Raw genomic sequence first — 26,191 nt, 5'->3', positions numbered from 1 at the left:
TCTCTCTCTCTCATTTCTGAGCTATCCTACATCCTTTTCCCCTCTTCACCTGACTGAATCCTAGGCTTCCTTGGTTGTCAACATCACTTTCTTCTGAGTCACCCAATTTAAATTAGGGTTCCTAGTATGTGGCTGCAATGACACCCTGTCCCCCCATTTCAATTGTAGCTTATAACACATTTTATTTTTACTGCATCTTCAATTACATTTTACTGCATATAAAGTCCATAAAGACAGGCACTGATGTGGTTTTGGAGTGATGGTGGGGGTCCAGAGCCGACAGTCAAGAAAGAATTCTTGGGACATCTTTGGTGCAAAAAGGTGGTTGTATTAAAGCACGGGAACAGGACCCATGGGCAGAAAGAGCTGCACTGAGACTGTGAGGAGTGACTATATACCTAGGAGTTGGTGGGGTCGGTGGTAAAGGCAAGGGGAAGTTCTCAAAAGAACTTTCATATGCTAAACGAGACTCTGAAGATATTGAAGGCCTCACTACTGTCAAGCTAAAGTTGTTTTTCCATGTATCAAATCATTAGCATTAAGGCGGTGGGGAGTTCCGGATTCCTGGGCATTCTGGGTTCCAGTCCGTTAAGCGTCAGATTCTTGATTTTAGCTCCAGTCATGATCTCACAGTTCCTGGGTTTAAGCTCCTCATTGGGTTCTGCACTAACAGTACTGAGCCTGGTTGGGATTCTCTCTCTCTCCATTTGTTTTAACTATTAATTAACCATTTGTTTTTCCCTTTCCTTTGTTCTTGGGCACCCAGGAATGCCTGAGGAATATCACACACACCCCACCTGGGAGAGGGGGTTGCTGGGTATTAGCTCCTGTTTGTTCTCAGCATGCCTTTGGCTCCCTCATTAGGCATTACATCTATTTTGCTTAAATTTTTTGTCTCCAGCGTTAGCACAGTGCCTAGCATGGGGCAACTCATTATGGATTGTATGTGTGCTATTTCTTTGTGCCTTTCCCCGACTTCCTTTGAATCTAAATGATATTATGTATATGTTAATGTACTATTATCTAAATACAAATGCTGACAGCAGTTGGGCACATCATATTGAGCTTTTAATAGCTGGTATTTTTTCTAGAAAGAATAGTGAAATGATCCAGTTACATTTCAGTTTCAGAGTGTGCGTTTACTGCTTTTTTTGCAAAAGCTACCTGGGTTAGTCTTGAAGTTAATCTGCTGGACGCAGAGGCAAAGATCTGATATGCTACCTAGAGAACGCACAAGAAAACAAAGGCAAGATACTTTGTCCTTCAGGAAACGTTTTCTTATGAAATCAATTCCTCTCTCACAGGAAGCTGAAATTAAACTTGTAATCCATTCTTGAAAATCTGTAGAAATGGCAGACACTGTCTTTAAATGAAGTTAATTTGGGTGCATATAATTAAATGACCCTTTATTTGGAAATTAGGAACATGGCAGATTTGGATTTTCCTATGCATCTAAAGTGATTTAGAGCATTGGGGTTTGGAGCCGACCACCAAGAAAGAATTCTTGAGACGTCTTCTATACAAAAAGGTGGTTTTATTAAAGCACAGGGACAGGACCTGGCAGAAAGAGCTGTACTGGGATTGTGAGGAATGATTGGTTATACACTTGGGAGTTGGGGGAGGTAAAGGCAAGGGGAAGTTTCCAAAGGGAATTTAATATGTTGAAGACTCACAGGATGCGGGAGACCTAGCTTTTGTCAAGCTAAGGTTGTTTTCCCCTCTAGCAAGGCATTAACACTAAGACAGTTGGGAGTTCCTGGAGGAATGTTATACTCTGTCTGCTTCAGGTATTTGTAAATGTGCTGCAGGTTATAAGGAAATTATCTACATTTCCTTCTGCCTTTGTTCCCCACATCACATCTCAAAAAAAAATGCTGTGAGTTATTTTTATAAAATTCTTTTTTTTTTGGCATCACAAAGGCTAAATTTCAAAATGTTGTATATAAATTCAATCCTATTAAAATTTAAATTAAACATTTCTTGATTAAAACAGTATTTTAAGCTCCCTTTGTTTTGCCAGGTACATTGATTAGAATAAGGAGCCATGTACCCATTTAAAATATTTTTAATATGAAGAGATTATTTGTTTAAGAAAGTGATAAAGAAGGACGGGCATCATTAGAACAATGTTTGCCTGATATGCTCTATGTGCTTATTCCATTTATGCTTATAATAACTGCTCATGATTTGGAGACTTGCTTTTAGATTGAGAAATTCAATATTTAAAAGATGCTATTAAAAAGCAAAACAACCATATCATTAATTACACATTTCTAATAATTACTTATGAATATTTTTTCTAAATCTTGTGGCTAAAGATTTGATGTCATTGAGAGTGTCAAAGTGATACCCTAAACAGTTCCTGAAATAGTTTAAAACTCCCTCAGAGTCATGTTTGACATAAAATGAACACAGTTTGGATTTCTATAGCATGCAATTGGGAGAATAAGATCTGCTATGTCTACCTTAAATTCTTTTTTTATCATAAAGTTGGGTATAAATAGATACCTAAAACAACTATGTTTAAAAACATCTAGTCATGACATGTAATTGTCAAACTGTGTTTTAGGTAAATACAGCATGTCTTTATAACCAAATGACTTCTGGGAGTGTCATCCTCTAGAACTGAGCTGTCTGCTAAGGACTGTGCCCAAGACGGAAAGCAAGCATATTAGTGCCTTTCCAAATGAGCCCCATTCTTAGTGAGCACTGCTGTAATTTTATTTAATAGCTCAGGGCTTCATTTGCAGGAAGCAGACACCATGTTAATTAACAGAAGAATGCTTGTAGAAAAGCTTTAAGATACTGCTTGATTAATCACTTACTCCTTTTGATGTCCGTATTTAGAAAATAATTCTCTATGTCCTCTGACGCAGGAGATGGCCTGCCTGGTTGTAGTCATCCCAAAGGGGCTGTCTTCAGACTAATATGGCATCTAGGCAGCTCTTTTAACTCACCTAATCTTGGGGCCTCTGACTTCTGGTCGGTTTTACATATGAGAAGTTGGAAAATTTGTAGTTTAACCTCAGGGAAATTAGAAGTGACTCAGGTAAACAGTGAGTATTACCTAGAATTCAGAAGAAACAACTGCTACTTTTAATTAGAAATTCAAATTTGCTTTTGGTCCATTAATTCTGCTGTTTATAAGCACTAAACATAATTCTTAAATATCAAGCAGGAGTAAATTTGTGCTTTTTATATTTTTATGTTTTGCCAAAGAATAGTAACTATAGCCTTTTGTCTACCTAAAAGACTATTCTCATACAATACAAAAATATAAAGAAGAAAAGTAAGCTTTCCTATAATCCCATTATTTCTCTCTGTATGTATTTATGAAGTTAGACAGCTATAGATATATTTAGTTTTAGGGGCATAAGCTACATTCTGATTTATATCAAAACAATGTACATCTGAAAAAAACTTCATAATTGGAATGTATTCAGTTGTTAAAAGTGAGGTCAATCTATTAATCTATTAATACTAACTTGGCAGGGTATATTCCTGTTTGTTTGTTTTTTTTTTTAAAGCAAATTGTAGTATATCGCACTTTTGACAAAACCAACAAAAATAGAAGTACCTGGGTGGTTTAATTGGTTGAGTGTCCAATTCTTGATTTTGGCTTAGGTCATGATCTTGCAGGTTCGTGAGATAGAGTTCCACATCGGGAGCACAGAGCCTGCTTGGGATTCTTTCTCTCTCTCTCTCTCTCTCTCTCGCTGCTCCTCCTCAGCTCTCTCTCTCTCAAAATAAAAAAAAATAAACATTTAAAAAAATAATAAAAATAAATACAATATCTATGAGTATGTGTCTGTATAGATCTATGCTGTTGAGAATAATCACCTCGTAGGAAGTTTGGAGCACAAATGGTGGGCTCTAAAATATTTTACTGGATGTAATGTTGTACTACTATAATAGGGATATATTGTTTTGTACTTTGAATATATAAATTTTAACATCCATCTTTACATGTCAATAAATATACCTATGGACAATAATATTAATAGTGTTACAATATATTCAGTTATATAAATTTAACATGAATTGCTTAACTTTATGAGGAACCATTAGATTGCTGTATTTTTTTAAAACTGTAAAACCACATTATAATGCACATATTTGTATATACATGTATGTGTACTTGTCTTTTTATTGACATGAAGTAAATTCTTCAAGTGAAATTACAGCGCCCCAGTTTGTGCTTGCCACATATTTCCAGATTGTTCTCCAGAATAGTTGTACCAGTTTTTTCTAGTACACCTATGGATGTTAGCATACTCTTGCTCACCTAAGTCTGGTGAGGAAATTGTGATTTATTTTACTTAGAAATTTTACTGATTCTCTCTCATCTCTGGAGCAGGAAAGTGAATGTACATCATCAAGAAATGAAAGCTATCTTTTCAGTGATCTTTGTTTCATAGAGCACTCTGCATTATCTTTACATGAGTGGAGCTAATCTCTAAAATAGATGCCTAATTTATATTTTTAAACATGTTGTATATAGTAGCAATTTTTGCTATCATAAATTATCCTGGTTAGGAGAAAAAATAGAATCTTTGAAATTTGAATGGCTTGGGTTCAGATCTCAGATGCGTCCTTTACCGCGTTGATTTGAACTTCAGCTTCTTGGGATCTATTACTTAAATCATTAAATTGCTAAAGAAAATTAAATTAAATAATATCTCCAAAGTTTCTACTACCATGTCATAGAGTACATGTTATAGACAACAATTTTTGACCAATTAAATTTTTTATGAAATATTTACTTTCTTTTTGATTAAAAAAAAGGGGGGCAATATTATTCGTAGGTCAAAAAGAGGTTGGATAGGCTAAAGTTGTAGCCATGTGCTTATTACTGTGGTCTTTCATATGTGTTTGAAAACTTCACTCTTAACTTTTGGTCAAGGATAGTGCTTGTGATTCAGCTAATTTTAAAGAATAATGAAATTAAAGTAAACTTTACTCTTCTCTATGTGATGGATATGTATAAAACCTTTGTACTGGTTTCCTTGGGATTAAAAGTAGGTGCAGATGCCTAAGTATAAAATGTGTTGAATTTTGTTTGGCATTTAACATAAAACGATACTTATATTTGCAGGAATTTTTCCTTTAAAGTGCAAGCTCATGTGAATATTCTTTAGGCCCCATATTTAAGAGGAGAGAAAGGAAAGAGAAGACAGTGAAGGATATACAGTTGTGTAAGAGAGAAATGGAGGTATTTAGTATCAGGAGTACAAAGTAGCAGAAGAAATATCATCTGATGCCCTGAACTCTGGAAACATGGGGATCTACTCATGGGTGAACAGCAGTGCACTGAAGTTCCTTGGACATACTCAGGTGTCATTAGTGAGACTGAGTCAATGCATGGTTCATAAGCCTCCTCATTAGTGAGATTGAGTCAATGCATGGTTCATAAGCCTCCTTTCCATGAGACCCCTAAATTGAGCTCATAAGTAAAAAACTCAAGGATAAAGTTGAACAAATTCTGAATATCCTTTAATTTGAATTTCTTTTTCTTTCTTTTCTTTTCTTTTTTCTTTTTTTTCTTTTTTACAAATTTTATCAAATGTGTGTGTTTTAATGAAAAAATACTGCGTCATCATTTCTTCAACTTCTTTTTGTTTCTTCTGGTGATCATTTTTTTTTTTTCACCTTTTAAAACATTTCTAAGAGGGGTGCCTGAGTGGCTCAGTCGGTTAAGCGTCTGACTCTTTTTGGTTTCAACTCAGGTCATAATCTCACAGTTCATGAGATTTAGGCCTGTATCGGATTCTGTGATGACAGCATGGAGCTAGCTTGGAATTCTCTCTCCGCCTGTCTCTCTCTCTGTCCCTCCCTTGCTTGTGCTCTCTTTCTCTCGAAATAAATAATTAAACTTAAAAAAAAATTTCTAACATCCTCTTGCCGCTAATTTCTCGGTGCAGTTGCTATTCCTTCTGTTTTTTTCCTGAGTCCCTGCCATATATCACCCTCCATTCTTACTTTCGCTGCAGTTGTTCAGCTGTCAAATCCAGTAGGTGAAGATTATCAAACTGTTTTCTCTTGCGAGTAAAGTCACATCACTCTCACCTGCTGCTCTTTGCCTACTCTGGATTAATTTCCTGAATCGCATAGGATTTAGTTAAAAAAAATGTTGTAATGAAAATTTTTTATGACCTGGTTTGTGATTTATAATTTGTTTGATCAAGTATAAAACTCAAAAGTGTAAATGTCAAGAGTTAACTGATACTGCTTAATAGGTCATTTCCAATTTTGATGTCAGTCTATTAACCTGCTGACTAAAAGGGCATCGTAGAGTATTAGTTTGCATTTGGTTTTAGAGTCCTCTATGATTTCTTTCTTAATCATGTTCACAGCAGTGTACCATTACAGTTTTTTGCTTCTGTTCACATTCTGATTGTCCCTCAACCTGTGTAATTCACAGTAGGAAGGGTAGTTTTGATTCAGACAAAATTTTGTTCCATGTATTTTGGTAGGAATAATGCATACTTCTGTGTCATCTCACAGTTGTCCCATTTTGTGTTTTTATAGGTGGAAACAATTAACAACACTATACAGATATCTTACTGGTTATCTAAAAATTTCCTACCGTATTGAATGTTTTTCTACAAAGAATTAAGGGTCTTAATAGTTAGAAAACAATACTTGTATATTTAGTGAATTTATTTACTATGACATATACTGTTTTAGTATTTTCATATGTATGATTATATATGGCATGCTTTTATATACATCTTCTTATATGTTTTTTAATGTATATCCCAACTCCAGGAGGAGGTAAAAGTAATGATCTCATTTTGCCCTGAGGCAAACCAAAGCCTAAGGCTGTATGATTCAAGATTCTTTCAGTTCCATTGTCTGAAGTTCTTTTAGTTAATAGCAAAAAGAAAGCACGTTGGTCTTCTAGCTTGTAACATACAGGGTAAGTACAGGGTAACCTGTCATCAGATATGTTTGGATTCAAGTGCACATAGGAAGCCAGAAATAGGTTCATCTGTATCTCCCACCTCCTCTTTTGTTTATATTGGCTTTATTCTCAGACTGGAGCACAGAGGTGGCATCAAGGTTTACATCCATTGATATGGAATTCCAGGAGAAAGACCGCACCTTTTTCTCAATGGCTCTCTCAAAAGGCTTTGTGTCTTTTGGCCAGGCCTGGAGCAGTGGTCGTTAGGAGGACTGGGATACCTGGAGCTAAGAGATTGGGTCAGGAAATGGACTCAAGGGGACAAGGTTCTGCTTCAGAAGAAGAGATCCTGTGAAGATGCTGTGAAGAATTTCTATTACCATTTTTTGTAGAGTAATAGCATAATACAAAAAACAAAACACGCAATAGGAGCATGAAAAGTTATAAAGGATACATGCAAATATGATTTATTTGCATATCTGTTGTTTTATTTTTCCAGAAGTGTCTTTATTAATTTCTTCCCTATCCTTCAGGTCATACTTAAAATAGATATTTACTAGAGGTGCCTGGGTGGCTTACTCGGTTGAGCATCTGACCCTTGATTTTTGCTCCTGACTCTGGATTTTGTCTCAGGGCATGATCCCAGGGTCGTGGGATCGAGCCCCTGTGTCAGGCTTTGCACCAAGTGTGGAGCCTGCTGAAGATTCTCTTTCTTCTTCTAGCCCTCTCTCCAACTTGTGCTCTCTCTCTTTCTCTCTTAAATAAAAATAAATAAATAAATAAATAAATAAATAAATAAATAAATCCTTACTATAGGCTTTTGAAATTAGTATTTACATGAGCACTTAAACTCATGAACCCAAATTTATGGTGTATTTTTGGTTTGCATATTTCTAGATCTCAAATTAGAAATAATCAGTCTATTAACACCATAAAAATCAATTTCAGTTCATCGTATTGAAAAAACAAAATGTAAATAATATTGATGAATATAAATATTTAAGTGTAAGAAGCTAATTTGAGCTCCAAATATCAAAATAATTGGGTATACTAGAGACCAGCTGGAGATACAAAGAATACTTCTCCTTGATATTGACTCTTCTCTAGATCAATAGTAGTTCCAAATGTAGTAAAAAGCAGACAAGATTTAACAGGGCCTAAATTATTAAGGGTAGTGCATTGTTGCTAGAGAGTTCATTAACAATCCCATCAATACAGTGTTCTTCATGGACGTTAGTAAGAGCTTCATGGAACATTTTAAAAGAGAATGAGATATCTCAAAGGACTGATCTTAGTTGAAAAAATTTAATTAGGTAAGAATAATTACATTAGTTAAATGAAACTTTTAATTGAAAACCTGTTGCATTTTCTAACCTGCTTCTCAGCTTTCCCTAATCATTTATATTTGAAAAGTGAAGAGTTTCTCTACATGGTGTTTGAGAAACATCTAAATACCCTGGAATTTGTATATAAAACTTTAAAGGAAATTAAAAATTGTGGGAGTAAAAACAAACAGGATTTTCTGCTTGGGAAATGCTGCATTTTAAAGATATATGTAGGAAAGAAAGACAATTATATAGAAATATTCATGGTAAATACATGTAATTCTTGGAAATAATGCAAAATAGTCCTCTCCTAAACCTTTCACAATTGTAATGTTAAAACTCTGTGTACTGAATTCCATACCTTATAAAACTCTAAAAGCTTACAGGGATATATTGCTGTTTGTAGAATTATTTTCTTGAGTGTTGTTAAGGAAAATGTCATCCAGCAAGAGTTCTTGGAAAATTGAAAGCCTAAAATTGAATAATATAAACATAAAGGGTCAAGGAAAACTCTTTACTGTCAAAATTAGCATAGATCACATTTTAGATTGTATTTTACTAGCTGTTCAAAATAGGTTAATCACCTGTCACTACTTTTTGGTTGCTTTTAGCTTAAGCCAGAGGGCATTGGTTTGAAGAGACAGAGACATTTATTCAAATTCACAAATTCACGGAGACATGAAGCAAATGAATCTTTTAATTACTCATGACATTAATTCTGGCCCAGACCATTCTTTGCTGAAATCCAGCAACACTGTCATCTGGTACTATCTTCTTCACTTGATTTTCAGAGCATTTACTGAACTTGAATTTTCTTTCTAACTCATCAATTTGTGAAGCTGAAACCCATTTGGTTCTTTTCTCTTTTTTTGTGTCTTCCCCTTTAACTCTTACCCCTTTTTAGCCTTCATGAGTGCTGAATACAAAACAGGTAGCTACAAAAATTCATATTGCTTTTAAAGATCTTTCATCATGCAGTTTCTGGTATCTCCTTTCACTCAACTAATCTGCAGTAGAGGGATATCTCTGATCAGTTAAAAAATGTGAAATATAGGCATATCCATGCTCTTACTATGTAAAAGGTGACAAAAGAAGATAAAATCCTGAGATCTTAGTGAATGAATTTGGATAGGAGAAAAGGGGTTTTATTTTTCCTCTGTAGAATATTGCGAGGCCAGGGTGGGTTTTACCATGGATGAGTAGTTTAGCAATGAAGTTAACCAACAAAGGAAATATAATGCAAGTGTTAGAAGATTTTATTGGGCCCCACAAGACAATGGATAAAGAAAGGTGACTTTTGATCTCCATTATTTATTAATTTATATGAAATGTTGGTAGAAAAGTTTATCACACAAGCACATAAAGCATAAAGAATTATGGGGAGAAGATAGATAAATTAAGATAATGATTATATTGAAAAAGCCAAAATAAAATCGGAATGAAATGTAAGTTTCCTAGGAATATGAATGTAAACCATAAAACACCTTAAAATCCAACTGGTTGCAGCCCCTCTTCTTACAGATAGAGAACCTGAAGACTAGAACAAGCACAAGGCAGATTTGTCTGGTGTGTAAGTGTCCAATAGTGGCCCTTCTTTTAGTAACAAATGCAAGATACTATAATACTTTACTACTTATATTTATTCTTAAATTCGAAACCTCTCAGGTAACATGGGTGTATGCAGGATTGTGGCTTTTTATTTTTTGGATTTTTGTTTTTGAGCTCTGAGTTGTGGCATTGTGTACACATCACACTTCATAGGGATCACATTGTTGTTGTTGTTTGGTAATTTCCTTTCCTCTCCTCTCCCTTTCAGAACTTGGTCTGCTTTCTTGAACAGCATGAGTTCTGTTCCCTCGTTTAGGGTAACAGTGGGTGCAGAAGGGTTGAAACATTATGCTTTCTAAACCAGTTCCTTGTTTTGGACCGTATCCATCTTGAAGAGATTACCGCTCTTCTGGTGATCATCATCATCATCGTCTAACACCTGCCTATGCACCATGTGCCAGAGACTGTGCACACTGCTTTAATGTATTATCTCATGCAGTCTGTGTGGGCCACGCAGCTGCTGGTAAAGAACTCTGTTTCAGAGTAGTACAATGAGCCGGCAGCAGAGAAAGCATGATGGCAGCTGCAGTGTAACTGGGAGAATTGTCTCTGACAATTGGCTCCCGACTGGGTCTGAGGGCATTTCTTCTTCAGTCCCCTCAGTTCAGTTAGCGGACTCTGCGCACCTGCTCTGAGCCGGGCAGAGTGCTGGTGCAGCGTGCCAGCTGAATAAGCAAACACCAGCCTGCCTTCCATGTGTGATCCTCACCCTTGCTCGGAAGGGTGGATGATTCTCTGTCCCCTTTAGACTTGTGCTGTCTGCACAAGGGAGCTCCAGAGGTCAGAATCCACACTTTCCCCACTGCCCTTAATGTCCGCATCTTCTAATTGAAGATAATATTTGTAATTGTTTTTCTCCTGGAACTCTCTGGTTTTTAAAAGTGATTTTCCAATAAGCACAAGATAGGGCAGATCATCATTTTTTATGTCCAATTATAAAATGTGAAAACAAGGCAAAGGGGATCTAATTTTTTTATTATCTGTTTTAGATAAAGGAGCAAGTCAATGAAATGAAAGAGCCAGAATTCATAAACTTAAATTCCATTTGTTAGACCATGCTGCTTTTTGTGCTGTGCGCTGAACTTCAGGTGGGAATTCAGGAATGAACAAAATCGGAGACAGAAGTTCCAGAATGGATCTGCCACCTGCCAGCTAGCATTCAGATCTCAGAGGGGACCTGCCTGCACTTATTTAATGGAAAGATAAATGTGTTCACGGAACTGTTACTATAAATTCATTTAGAAACGGGACAGAGGCTGCGCTCACATTCCTCCCAGGTCTGAGCTGCTGGCAGATTTGGTTCACTGTACCTCTGGGAGGTAATACATTCTAGCTAGGTGGCAAAGTGTGATTGTTATTCAGAGTTTCCTAATACCAATTTCTTTTACAATTTAAACGAACTTTTGAGTTCAATTTGTCAAATTATTGAAAAATGCTTTTATACACTTACTATGGGCATGGCAATGTATGGAATACTACACAGGGTATTACAAAGATAGGCATGGTTATTACCCAAAAGATGCTTGTGATCTAGAAAGAAAGAAAAAAAAAAGGAAGAAATATAAGCAGTTTTATTAAAACTAGAGTGTGCAATGAAGGAAGAAGATACAGATCAGTGATGCTTAGTTTGGGAGGATTCTAGATACTTCTAGAATAAAATGATATCTATGAACCATCTTTCCAGAAAAGTCCATGATCACTCTTTAATTCTATCTAAGTCTATCTGGACTAAAATTGGCATACTATAAACTTCCCACATTTGAATTATACAATTTTATAAGTTTTGACATATATTTGTACCCATGAAACCATCACTAAGTCAAGATAGAACATATTTATCGTGTCATTCTTAAGAGTGATTACATTTAAATGTAATTTATTACATACAACACTGGGTGTGTTTGGAACCTAAGCCAAGAGCCCTGATGTGCAAAAAGTGCTTAAGCAGAATGACATTGTCACAAATGTAACTCTGCTTGGCATAATAGAGAAAATAAATTAGGAAAGGTTACGCTCCAAGTTTCCCCAGTGACAATTCAGTGTCAGTACCCAAAAGCCACATTTCTTGAGGGACAGAGGGATGCTTTTTGCATTGGAAAGAAAAATAAATATTTTTGACAGCCTTTTTTTTTTTTTGCTAAGCCTTTAGAATATCTGAGAGATTTTATGTACCAGTATTCCCTGGTGAGTTTATATGGAGCTCAGAATTGCTCATTTCTAACTGTTTGCTTCATGAAAATAAAAGCTATGTTTAATTTTTTTTGTAACTCCTATCTCTCCCAGAACTTTACAAAGGAGATATTTAATGATGATGATTACAGTGACCAAAACCAGAAAATAACATATGCAGTCAATTTGGACATGCTTGCTAATAACTACTTAGTTCCAAATTCTTCTGTAAATGAAATCTAAATATATAGAAATGTTTTAACCATTCACAGCATCTATGATTATTCCTGCCTTTATATATTGAGAAATGTTTCAATTATACATACAGAATCAAAAATATTAAACAATGGTAATTTTTATCATTTGAACTTTTGAGAATATCTAATTTCCATGATTCTTCAATTATTTAAAAATGTATAGTAGACTTTTCCAGAGCATAAAAGAAATATAAACTGTTCTTTCAATACTTGAGAGTCTCATCAGGCTTAAGATTGCTTGAGATAGATGAAATCACACTGGGTGACTAAACCAATTTCCGCGGCAATAGCTCAGCCATAGAAATTAGCATTTGTCATTCTTCCACCTGCTTCCCTGTACACGCTCCATGCCTAAAAGTGATTAGACTAGGTATAAGATAAACCCAGCAATAAGTTAGTGAGATGGTTATTGCATATTTAAACTGTATGCGAAGCCACTTCTCATGCTCTTTTCAAGACACCCATTTGGTGAGATCACTACAGTTTTATTGAAATGTGTAGGACTACATCACACAATTTTAAAGGTTTGCAAAAAAAGTTTTTGCCTGACAGATATTCTTTGTAGGTTAGCTAACTTATTTTGGAAAGAAAAATAAAGTTTCAATTCCAGTCTAGTCTTAGGTAGGCTCTCAAGGGGGCTCCTATTAGTATCGATAGACACTTGACCTCGCAGTGAAGCTTGGAAGTTTGCACTTAGATCTGTCTGTACCTACCTACTCTGCTCTTCCTTGAAAATGGAATTATTACATGGGCTGTATTCCCATGGCAAAGAGATATTCTAGCTTTGCGATAAGTGTGATCTATTTATATATAAGTAATTATTCTTAAAAGAGAGACAATAGGACAGACTGTTTTATCTTCATTGCCAATTTTTTTTCTCTGCTTAGCTTTTGTCTTTGTAGTTTAGGATGTGAGTGACTCCAACTTTATCCAAGCCACTTATGGATTTTAATAACCAAATTGTACACATATTCCATTTTAAATTAATTGGTTAAATGACAGTTATGTTTAACTCGGAGGCTTTCTTTAGAGGTAGCTATTCTGTAAAAGAAAAAAATCTGACTTGGGAGCCAAATAAACTTTTATTTGAATCTCAGCTGAGAGACATACAGTTTTTGGGACCTGAGGACATAATTGTCTGGTGTTCAGCAGAACTTCCAAAGATATGAGACTTGCTGCCATCAGTTTATCATTCATTGCCTTTAATAGTTTCAGTGGGAATATGGCTTAGGAGAGGTAGTTGGTTATGATAGTTCAGACAGTGGTTCCAAGAATTAGGTCTTGCCTGAGTCGTGTTTCTAAGTCCTATTTCTGCCAGAGTTTTGTTATGATAGTTTGGACAGTAGTTCAAAGAACCAAGCTTTGCCTGAGTCTTATTTCTCAAGGTGATGAGACCTTGAGACAATTACTTTAACCTTGCTAAGCTTTAGCTTCCTTCTCTCTAAATTCGTAATAGTAGTATCACTGAAAACATACCCTTGGTAGAATTAGATGAGACAATGCACATAAAGACATTGACATAAAGATGTGTGGTATAGAGTTAAGAATGCAATGTAATTTGATAACAATAATGATATTATAAAACTGATAAAGTAATTAACCTGTGTGTCTCCTCTACTTATTCCCTCTTCTGTTCCACTCCTCCTCCCTTTTTTTCTTCCTGTTTTCCACCAAGAAGAAAGTCAAGGCAAGGGACTATAAAGTCAATATGAGAAGGTGGAAGGCTTAGGAAGAGCAGCTCAATTAATTTCTACACTTTAGAGTTGGGAGAAAGATACTTCCATTAAGCCTGATTTTGTAAGACACTCTAGGACCTTTTCCTTTTGAAAACCTCCTGAGCAGCAACTGCATGGAAGAAATCTACTTTCACAAAATCATGATTAATATTAATAACTTCCCAACAACCTATTATTCACCCAATCCCATACATTGATGTATCTCTTTTTTGTGATATTGTAGTATCAATTCTCCACAATCTACATTTCCTTACTCTGCAGTCCATTTTTGTTGACTACTTACTGCTTTTTTTATTATTATTTATTATTATTTTTTTATTATGAAATTTATTGTCAAATTGGTTTCCATACAACAGCCAGTGCTCATCCCAACAGGTGCCTTCCTCAATACCCATCACCCACCCACCCCCCATAAACCCTCAGTTTGTTCTCAGTTTTTAGGGGTCTCTTATGTTTTGGCTCCCTCCCTCTCTAACCACCTTTTTTTTTTTCTTCCCCTCCCCATGGTCTTCTGTTAAGTTTCTCAGGATCCACACAGGAGTGAAACCATATGGTATCTGTCTTTCTCTGTATGACTTATTTCACTTAGCATAACACTCTCCAGTTCCATCCATGTTGCTACAAGGCCATATTTCATTCTTTCTCATTGCCAAGTAGTATTCCATTGTGTATATAAACCACAATTTCTTTATCCATTCATCAGTTGATGGACATTTAGGCTCTTTCCATAATTTAGCTATTGTTGAGAGTGCTGCTATAAACATTGGGGTACAAGTGCCCCTATGCATCAGCACTCCTATATCCCTTAGGTAAATTCCTAGCAGTGCTATTGCTGGGTCATAGGGTAGGTCTATTTTTAATTTTTTGAGGAACCTCCACACTGTTTTCCAGAGTGGCTGCACCAGTTTGCATTTCCATCAACAGTGCAAGAGGGTTCCCATTTCTCCACATCCTCTCCAGCATCTATAGTCTCCTGTTTTGTTCATTATACCCACTCTGACTGGTGTGAGGTGATATCTCAGGGTGGTTTTGATTTGTATTTCCCTGGTGAGGCGCGATGTTGAACATCTTTTCATGTGCCTGTTGGCCATCTGGATGTCTTCTTTAGAGAAGTGTCTATTCATGTTTTCTGCCATTTCTTCACTGGATTGTTTTTCGGGTGTGGAGTTTGGTGAGCTCTTTATAGATTTTGGATACTGGCCCTTTGTCTGATATGTCATTTGCAAATATCTTTTCCCATTCCGTTGGTTGCCTTTCAGTTTTGTTGGTTGTTTCCTTTGTTGTTCAGAAGCTTTTTATCTTCATGAGGTCCCAATAGTTCATTTTTGCTTTTAATTCCCTTGCCTTTGGGGATGTGTCAAGTAAGAGATTGCTACGGCTGAGGTCAGAGAGGTCTTTTCCTGCTTTCTCCTCTAGGGTTTTGATGGTTTCCTGTCTCACATTCAGGTCCTTTATCCATTCTGAGTTTGTTTTTGTGAATGGTGTAAGAAAGTGGTCTGACTTCATCCTTCTGCGTGTTGCTGTCCAGTTCTCCCAGCACCATTTGTTAAAGAGACTGTCTTTTTTCCATTGGATATTCTTTCCTGCTTTGTCAAAGATTCGTTGGCCATACTTTTGTGGGTCTAGTTCTGGGGTTTCTATTTTATTTCATTGGTCTATATGTCTGTTTTTGTGCCAATACCATGCTGTCTTGATGATAACAGCTTTGTAGTAGAGGCTAAAGTCTGGGATTGTGATGCCTCCTGCTTTGGTCTTCTTCTTCAAAATTACTTTGGCTATTCAGGGTCTTTTGTGGTTCCACACAAATTTTAGGATTCCTTGTTCTAGCTTTGAGAAGAATGGTGGTGCAATTTTGATTGGGATTGCATTGAACGTGTAGATAGCTTTGGGTAGTATTGACATTTTAACAATATTCTTCCAATCCATGAGCATGGAATGTTTTTCCATTTCTTTGTATCTTCTTCAATTTCCTTCATAAGCTTTCTATAGTTTTCAGCATACAGATCTTTTACATCTTTGGTCAGGTTTATTCCTAGGTATTTTATGATTCTTGGTGCAATTGTGAATGGGATAAGTTCCTTTACTTGTGTTTCTGTTGCTTCATTATTAGTGTATAAGAATGTGGGGCGCCTGGGTGGCTCGGTCGGTTAAGCGTCCGACTTCGGCTCAGGTCATGATCTCACGGTCCATGAGTTCGAGCCCCGCGTCGGGCTCTGTGCTGACCACTCAGAGCCTGGAGCCTCAGATTCTGTGTGTCTCTCTCTCTCTGCCCCTCCCCTGTTCATGCTCTCTCTCTGTCTCAAAAATAAATAAACATTAAAAAAAAGGAATGCAACTGATTTCTGTACATTGATTTTGTATCCTGCGACTGCTGAATTCATGTATCAGTTGTAGCAGACTTTTGGTGGAGTCTGTCGGGTTTTCCATGTATAATATCATGTCATCTGCAAAAAGTGAAAGCTTGACTTCATCTTTGCCAATTTTGATGCCTTTGATTTCCTTTTGTTGTCTGATTGCTGATGCTAGAACTTCCAACACTATGTTAAACAACAGTGGTGAGAGTGGCCATCCCTGTCATGTTCCTGATCTCAGGAATAAAGCTCTCAGTCTTTTCCCATTGAGGATGATATTAGCTGTGGGCTTTTCATAAATGGCTTTTATGATGTTTAAGTATGTTCCTTCTATCCCGACTTTCTCGAGGGTTTTTATTGAGAAAGGATGCTCAATTTTGTCAAATGCTTTTTCTGCATTGATTGACAGCATCATATGGTTCTTATGTTTTCTTTTATTAATGTGATGTATCACATTGATTGATTTGCGAATGTTGAACCAGCCCTGCATCCCAGGAATGAATCCCACTTGATCATGGTGAATAATTCTTTTTATATGCTGTTGAATTCAATTTGCTAGTATCTTACTGAGAATTTTTGCATCCATATTCATCGGGGATATTGGCCTGTAGTTCTCTTTTTTTCTGGGTGTCTGTCTGGTTTAGGAATCAAAGTAATGCTGGCTTCCCAGAATGAGTCTGGAAGTTTTCCTTCCCTTTCTATTTTTTGGAATTGCTTGAGAAGGGTAGGTATTATCTCTGCTTTAAATGTCTGGTAGAATTCCCCTGGAAGCCATCTGGTTGTGGACTCTTATTTGTTGGGGGATTTTTGATAACTGATTCAATTTCTTCTCTGGTTATGGGTCTGTTCAAGCTTTCTATTTCTTCCTGTTTGAATTTTGGAAGTGTGTGGGTATTTAGGAATTTGTCCATTTCTTCCAGGTTGTCCAGTTTGTTGGCATATAATTTTTCATAGTATTCCCTGATACTTGCTTGTATTTCTAAGGGATTGGTTGTAATAATTCCATTTTCATGTATGATTTTATCTGTTTGGGTCATCTCCCTTTTCTTTTTGAGAAGCATGGCTAGAGGTTAATGAATTTTGTTTATTTTTTCAAAAAAACAATTCTTGGTTTCATTGATCTGCTCTAGAGTTTTTTTTAGATTCTATATTGTTTATTTCTGCTCTGATCTTTATTATTTCTCTTCTTCTGCTAGGTTTGGGGTGTCTTTGCTGTTCTGCTTCTATTTCCTTTAGGTGTGCTGTTAGATTTTGTATTTGGGATTTTTCTTGTTTCTTGAGATATGCCTGGATTGCAATGTCTTTTCCTCTCAGGACTGCCTTCGCTGTATCCCAAAGCGTTTGGATTGTTGTATTTTCATTTTCATTTGTTTCCATATATTGTGTAATTTCTTCTCTAATTGCCTGGTTGACCCATTCATTGTTTAGTAAGGTGTTCTTTAACCTCCATGCTCTTGGAGTTTTTCCAGACTTTTTCTTGTGGTTGATTTCAAGCTTCATTGCATTGTGGTCTGAAAGTATGCATGGTATGATCTCAATTCTTGTATACTTACGAAAGGTTGTTTTGTGACCCAGTATGTGATCTATCTTGGAGAAGGTTCCATGTGCACTCGAGAAGAAAGTATATTCTGTTGCTTTGGGATGCAGAGTTCTAAATATATCTATCAAGTCCATCTGACCCAGTGTATCATTCTGGGCCCTTGTTTCTTTATTGATCCTGTGTCTAGATGATCTATGCATTGTTGTAAATGGGGTATTAAAGTCCCCCGCAATTACCACATTCTTAACAATAAGGTTGCTTATGTTTGTGATTAATTGTTTTATATATTTGGGTGCTTCTGTATTCGGTCCATAGACATTTATAATTGTTAGCTCTTCCTGATGGATAGACCCTGTAATTATTATATAATGCCTTTTTTCATCTCTTGTTACAACCTTTAATTTAAAGTCTAGTTTGCCTAAGTATGGCTACTCCAGCTTTCTTTTGACATCCAGTAGCATGATAGTTCTCCATCCCCTCACTTTCAATCTGAAGGTGTCCTCAGGTCTAAAATGAGTCTCTTTAGACAGCAAATAGAGGGGTCTTGTTTTTTTTATCCATTCTGATACTCTGTCTTTTGGTTCATGCATTTAGTCCATTTACATTCAGTGTTATTACTGAAAAATATGGGTTTAGAGTTGTGATGTCTGTAGGTTTCATGCTTGTAACGATGTCTCTGGTACTTTGTCTCACATGATCCCCCTTAGGATCTCTTGTAGAGCTGGTTTAGTGGTTACGAATTCCTTCAGTTTTTGTTTGTTTGGGAAGACCTTTATCTCTCCTTCTATTCTGAATGACAGACTTGCTGGATAAAGGATTCTCGGCTGCATTTTTTTTTTTTTTTTCTGTTCATCACATTGAAGATTTCCTGCCATTCCTTTCTGGCCTGCCGAGTTTCAGTAGACAGATCCATCACAAGTCTTATCGGTCTCCCTTTATATGTTAGAGCATGTTTATCCCTAGCTGCTTTCAGAATTCTCTCTTTATCCTTGTATTTTGCCAGTTTCTGTATGATATGTCATGCAGAAGATCGATTTAAGTTATGTCTGAAGGGAGTTCTCTGTGCCTCTTGGATTTCAATGCCTTTTTCCTTCCCCAGTTCAGGGAAGTTCTCAGCTATGATTTCTTCAAGTATACCTTCAGCACCTTTCCCTCTCTCTTCCTCCTCTGGAATCCCAATTATGCATACATTATTTCGTTTAATTATGTCATTTATTTCTCCAAGTCTCCCCTCATACTCCTGGATTTTTTTATCTCTCTTTTTTTCAGCTTCTTCTTTTTCCATAATTTTATCTTCTAGTTCACCTATTCTCTCCTCTGCCTCTTCGATCCGAGCTGTGGTCACCTCCATTTTATTTTGCAGCTCATTTATAGCATTTTTAGCTCCTCCTGACTGTTTCTTAGTCCCTTGATCTCTGCAGTAATAGATTCTCTGCTGTCCTCTATACTTTTTTCAAGCCCAGCGATTAATTTTATGACTATTATTTTAAATTCATTTTCTGCTATATTGCTTAAATCATTTTTGATCAATTCGTTAACTGTCGCTACTTCCTGGAGTTTCTTTTGAGGAGAATTTTTCTGTTTCCTCATTTTAGATAGTCCCTGGAGTGGCGGGGAACTGCAGGGGTCTTCCTCTGTGCTGTCTGGAGTAACTTGCGTTGGTGGGCGGGGCCACAGTCAGACCCGATGTCTGCCCCCAGCCCACCGCTGGGGCCACAGACTGGTGTGTACCTTATCTTCCCCTATCCCAGGGGCAGGACTCAATGTGGAGTGGTGTGGCCTCTGTCTGGGCTACTTGCACACTGCCGGTCTTGTGGTACTGCTTCGATGGGATCTGGCGTATTAGCCAAGGTGGATCTTGAAGTGCACAGGGGCAGGAGGGGCAGGCTCAGCTCGCTTTGCCTTCAGTAATTGCTTCGGGAGGGGCCCTGAGGCAACCATAGGGAGGCAGACCCGTGGGAGGAATGGATCCTCAGAAGCACAGCGCTGGGTGTTTGAGCTGTGCAAGCAAGTTCCATGACGGGAACTGGTTCCCTTTGGGATTTTGGCTGGGGAATTGGCGAGGGACATGGGGCTTCCCAGTGCCTTTGTTCCCCGCCAAGCTGAGCTCTGTCCTCCAGGGCTCAACAACTCTCCCTCCCGCTCTCCGACCAGAGCTGTTGACTTATAACATTCCAGATGTTAAGTCCCACTGGCTGTCAGAACACACTCTGTCTGGCCCCTCTGCTTTTGCAAGCCAGACTTTGGGGCTCTGCCTTGCCCATCAAGCTGATTCTCCATCACCCTGACTCCCTCCCACCAGTCTGTGTAGTGCGCACCACCTCTCCACCCTTTGAACCGTCTTCCGTGGGCCTCTCATCTATGCTTGGCTGGGGAGAGTCCATTCTGCTAGTCTTCTGGCAGTTTTCTGGGTTATTTAGGCAGATGTGGGTGGAATCTACATGATCAGCAGGACACAGTGAGCCCAGCGTCCTCCTTCGCCACCATCTTCCGAGTGGGTCTCGAGTATTTACTGCTTTATTGAAAAATAATATGGATTAATGCATTCAAGTACTTATTGATATTTCATGTTGTAACTTCAAAAGCATTTACACTATTTTGCTTTATTAAATATAGAACTCTGAGCAAAAAAAAAAAAAAAAGAGAAAGATATGAACTCTGCATAGATTGTATGGATTTGATCCATCTCCACCTCAACATGCTAGGAGCTTAGGCCAGTTACTTAACTGTTCCTTGACTTAATTTTCTACTTAGTACAAACTCAGTGGATTTCAAGTAGGTGATGGCTATGAGAATTAAAGGGAATGGTTTAAAGGGAATGCCTCATACATACTGAATACTAAATGAGTGTTAACTAATGCTATTACTAGTATAAGACACATTTTCAAGCATATGCATTCTTGTGAAAATAAGAAAAACATTTTTGAAACACTAGAGTTTTCTCACAACTTTACAAAGGTGAAAGAATTTGTGTACATATAGATTTTTAAGTAAGACAGTGAAGTTGAATCTGACAGGATATCAGGTATATACGGAAAATGTCTCATTATTACATAAAACAACCAATTTAAAAGTAGGACAACGATAAATAAGTAGAGAGTAGTTTCAGAAGTTCTGTGTATTACTTTATCATAAATCAGCATATTTTAAACTGGAAATTCAAGAAATAATTTGATTAGCAAATTAAGTACTTATACTTTTTTTCTCCAATATTTCTCTTATATTTAATAAATATTATCTTTCTTTTTAAAATTTCGTTTATCTTTTATTTTTTAAATTTATTATTTATTGTCTTTTATAATTACATTTAAAATCATAGCTCTTAAATAGTTTTATTATCAGCTAGTGTGTCCTGATCTTGACACTGAAACTCTGTTGCAAAAACAGTTTTTGAACTCTTAAATTAGTAAAATACTTTCTCAGCATTGCCATTTTAGATAAGATTACTATTCTAGGACGTTCATATAAGTCATATAAGATCATGTAAGTCATATAAGATCACATAAGTAAATCATGGCAGGATGGTAGTAATATTGTATTGATGTTCTTTTAGTTACTTTTGTGGGAATAGATACAAATTTTCATCTTGAGAATTATTGAATGGTATTCAGCAATCTTCTAATTTAAAAAAAAACTGTAGAAAAATACATAAAAAGAAAACATTAAGTTCCATTAATTATTAACTTTCAAGAGTAATTATTGGTTTCATTTTGGTGTATTTTTTTCTTTTTGATCTGCTGTTGTTGATGTAACATGTAATATGGTGGTTAAGAATACTAGCTATGAGCAGAGAGTCTGTTTGAATCTGGGTCTTTCCACTTAATAACTGTGTGACTTTGCCTAGTTACTTAACATCTCTCAAAGTTGGTTTTGTCAATTGATGAATGGGAACAATAGTGGTGCTTTTATTAAACCATTATTGTGAGAATTAAATAAATTAAATAGTACATAATGAAGTACATGAAGATGTATAATAGTTTATGCTGGACATACAGCTCTGTTATCATCAGTGTTTACACTTAGCATCATATCACATGCAATTTCTCATCTAATTGATTATTTTTCAAAACATAGTTCTTAGTTATATGTAATATCATTGTGATTTTATTGTGTGTCCTTAATTTGAACATTCAGTAGGTTTCCACTTTATAAATAAAAATAAATCATGTATGTAGCTTTTGTCTTATCTTTGATATCCTTATGGGAAATTCCAGAAAGAAATTACTGGGTTAAAAAGAACATGGATATTTTTAAGGCTTCTTTTGCAAGTTGCAAAATTGCCCTTTATCTTTGTAGTGTTTGAAAGTGTTCATTCCTCTCCACCTTTGTTAACGGTGATATTTTTTTTTAATTTATTTTATTTTAAAATCAAATGTGTCTTTCATATTGTGGTAACTGTTTTTATGACCACCTGTGTGCTGTATAAGATATGTCCCCTGAATGTTACTTCAGGCCAAAGACAAATATCAGTCTAATCCTCAGGCTCATGATGTATGCCTGTATCAACTCCATGATTCTCTTTTCACTTTGCAGCCATCAGAGTATGCGAAAGTAGTCAGCTGGTATTTACAAAGTGAAGGTTATGAATCTGAGCTATATTCCCCAAAGATTTATGAACTATAAAATGGCATTATTATTATGTTCTGTCATTGCATTGTGCTCTTTAGCCGTCTTGCATTTTATGTGGTAAAGCTCCTTAGGATCCATTTGCATGAAAGCTACTGTGTGTACTCATTTTGTATTGTATTGTGGCAAACGCTATAATCTACAGGGTTCCTATCCATTTTGGAATTCATTTCACAGCTCACTAATTGTGTGAATGAGAAGAGGAAATATATGCTTTTATTCCGAAGCATGCCAAGCAGATGGCCCAAAGTTCATTTCTAGCCGTAGTATCAGTGTGGCCCTCTTCTGTAGGTAGTGAGCCTGGCATCCATCCGTCAAACACAATGTGAGGCTCCATTTAACACAGCTGCTGACAGTCATGGAGCCTCTGGTTTGTTTCGACTTACAAACATTTTATTTTTTATCATCAGTTTCTAAAGTGGACAGTCATTTGAGCAGGTGCAAACACAGAATTCATATTCGTTTTACTTGAGAAGACGAAATGAACTTTTATTCATATGGAAATTTGGGGGAAAAGAAAACAGGACAGGGGATTAAGCTTAGTTTCTTAAAAAGGGATTAATACATGTATTGAGATTCAAAACAGTAGCATTCATTTCTGAGATTGAATCTTCTGAAAAATTAAATTGAAGAAAAGATCAGGGGTTATAACGAAGCTTTTTAGGTGAATCTCCTTTCGAATCTCTTTTGTTCTTCCTATACAAGAAAATTGTTTATTTACTTTTATATACAATATGTAATTTATTTAATCATTTAAAATGTTCCTAATTGCATTCATTGTGTGTGTGTGTGTGTGTGTGTGTGTGTGTAGAGACAGAGTAAGACAGAGACAGAGGGGATGGCAAAAAAATAAAATAATGAATGTCTTCACACATTTCCTACTTCAACAAAGATACTAGGACAATATGAAATTGGGTTATTACTTCAGGAAGGGGAGGATAGGTCAAATGTTCTAATGGAGCTGATATAGTAATTGATAACAATACCTTATTTAAGAGAACCAGATCATTGGAAATACTGTTGTCTCACTTACGTAAAGATAAACTGAGTATTTGTTTCTCTTACCTCTTCCTTCTCTCCCCTTCCAAACCTTCTGTCATGGGTTTCACATGTTGTATTGACTCCATATTTCCTTTTTCTTGACTTTCAGACTGACGCTGCTCTAATGTATGATGCTGTGCACGTGGTGTCTGTGGGCGTCCAACAGTTTCCCCAGATGACAGTCAGTTCCTTACAGTGTAATAGACACAAACCCTGGCGCTTTGGGACCCGTTTTATGAGCCTAATCAAAGAGGTATGTCAGGAGAAGCACATGTGCCTATTCTCTTTTGTCCTCAAGGTGAATGATTTGAGATTAGTTCAGTTTTCTTCACAGGTGAACTTTTATCTTTTAATTAAACTTACTTTCTTCCTCCGTACAAGCAAAATTAACAATTTTCAGCTCAGGTCATGATCTCACAGTTTGCGAGTTTGAGCCTGGCATTAGGCTCTGTGCTGACAGCTCAGAGCCTGGAGCCTGCTTTGGACTCTGTGTCCCCCTCTCTCTCTGCCCCTCCCCCATTTTCTCTCTCTCTCTCTCTCTGTCTCTCTCTGTCTCTCTCTGTCTCTGTCTCTCTATCTCTCTCTCAAAAATAAATAAAAACATTAAAAAAAATTTTTTTAAAGAATCTCCAGTTCCTTGGCAAAGAATACCTATGAATTTTCCTTGTGTAATTTTTAACATATTCTCAGATAGGTGAAATGACACTCCCTGAAGAATACGTAGTTCATTTATTTGTTTCACATTCTACATTTACATCTGGTTTAAAACTGAACATCAGAGGGCTGCAAACATAGTGCACAGACTTGGCTAGTTGAAGAAATGCTTTCTGAATGCAGCATCTGAGTACTGAGATGTGTGTTCAACAGTCATATAAGAAACAGTTGTATGAAACTCACTATTATATTTATTGTAAGGTGTTGCTGAGGACCTTGTCCATTAAATCACACAGTGTGCCTCTTTATGAGGACCAACAGGAGACACTCCTCTCAGGTTTCACTGCCATGAAAAGTTGCTTCTCCTGGGCAGTTGGTATGTCTTAAAATATGGACCCTATGTGTTGTGTTTAGATCACATTTTCTTCATTGCTTTGGTCACTAGGAAGGTCAGAGTAAAATTTGTGATTCACTGTTACTAGTTGTGCATTTTCACCTGATGAGCGTTTCCTTATACTGCCTTTATCCCAGATTTGTTTTACTATCCTACGCTTCTACTTCTGTACTTTTTTAGTGTTCATTTATTTTTGAGAGAGAGAGAAGCAGAATGTGAGCTGGGGAGGGCCAGGAAGAGAAGGAGACACAGAATCCAAAGCAGGTTCCAGGCTCCGAGCTGTCAACACAGAGCCCGACGCGGGGCTCGAACTCACAAACGGTTGCGAGATCATGACATGAGCCAAAGTCAGATGCTTAACTGACTGAGCCACCCAGGCGCCCCAGTACTTATTGCTCACAATGTCTATTTTTGTACTAATATGCGTTTTTGTTAATCATCTGAGGTTATTATTTTTGGAAGATTTTGGGTTAACAATATTTTTTCTTCCTTATTGGAGACTGGTTAACACATGTTTAAACTCAGTGATGACATGTTGTAATATGTATGTAGATATGTATTGTAATATTTTCTGTTTTATTTGTAATTTATCAGCCTAAAACTGTTTTGGGATCCCTATACATAAGTATAGAAATACACGGAACCTAAGAAATGTAATAATGATATCCATTTGTAGTGCTTATTGAAATGTTACCTATAATCTATTTGGTTTTATTTGTTTGGATCTTGGTGTATATTCTTTCAAACATTTAACTGTAAGTATACATTACTTAAAGTTTTCATATATAACTATTTTTCTAAACTATTTCTAAATGACAAATATGGAAAACATTAGTTTGTCTATGTAGCTAGCAGAATGAGAAAACTTTTTATATTAAAACTAAAGCTCAAAAATTTGTTTACCTGTGATGGGTGAACCCACTGTATAACTGGAAAATTTTATTTCCACTTCCTATTACATGGAAAGCTCTTTTTACATGAAGTATAGCTAGATATGAAGTAATTTGGATATATTTCTCCCAGTCTCACTTAAGGGAAAATAAAGTAATAAGTTAATTATTCTAAGAGGAAAGTGCATAATTGAAGTTGTATAACATAGGTTTTCCTAAATTCATTTTCTTTCCTTGTAATAAAATAAGTTTATGTTCATATTAGTATGAATTTAGGAGTGGTATTTTATAATAGTAATTCTATTTGCAATCTCCAGTGAGACATTCACTGTCTCATTTATTATAATACGTAACTAAATTATTGTCAGTTTGCTGAAGGAAGTTTGCTATTTAAAACATTATCTTCAAATTTCTCATAAAAAGTTATACCTACAAAGGGCACTATTTAAAATGAAAAATTTGTAATAAATTCTGCATTGTGACTAAGATAATTTCTGTAGAAAAAAAAATCCTCTAAATTTCAGAAGAGAAAAAAAATGTTTTAAAAATTAGTAGTGATGTCAATTTAGGAGAAGAAAATAATGTTTGTTATTTTTTGTGTGAAAAAATGTTTTATATTTCTTTCTTTCTTTCTTTCTTTCTTTCTTTCTTTCTTTCTTTCTTTATTTCTTTACTAATCCATTTTTCTTTCCCTGT

The 26,191-nt window shown here is 36.2% G+C and overlaps 1 protein-coding gene across 4 annotated transcripts in view; it reads left to right on the top strand.

The window, feature by feature from the left end:
- GRIK2 (glutamate ionotropic receptor kainate type subunit 2) overlaps positions 1 to 26,191 on the top strand; it is a 648,818-nt gene that overhangs the window by 360,172 nt on the left and 262,455 nt on the right. For all 4 annotated transcript variants that reach the window (XM_027057188.2, XM_027057189.2, XM_027057193.2 and 1 more), the window contains exon 7: positions 23,667 to 23,810. In XM_027057188.2, coding sequence (XP_026912989.1) covers positions 23,667 to 23,810 — 144 coding nt within the window. The remainder of the gene's footprint in view (positions 1 to 23,666; positions 23,811 to 26,191) is intronic.

This window comes from Acinonyx jubatus, chromosome B2, assembly GCF_027475565.1.
Source record: "Acinonyx jubatus isolate Ajub_Pintada_27869175 chromosome B2, VMU_Ajub_asm_v1.0, whole genome shotgun sequence".
NCBI lineage: Eukaryota > Metazoa > Chordata > Mammalia > Carnivora > Felidae > Acinonyx > Acinonyx jubatus.
The sequence above is the reverse complement of the archived record's forward strand: the minus strand, read 5'-3'. Positions and strand labels throughout refer to the sequence as shown.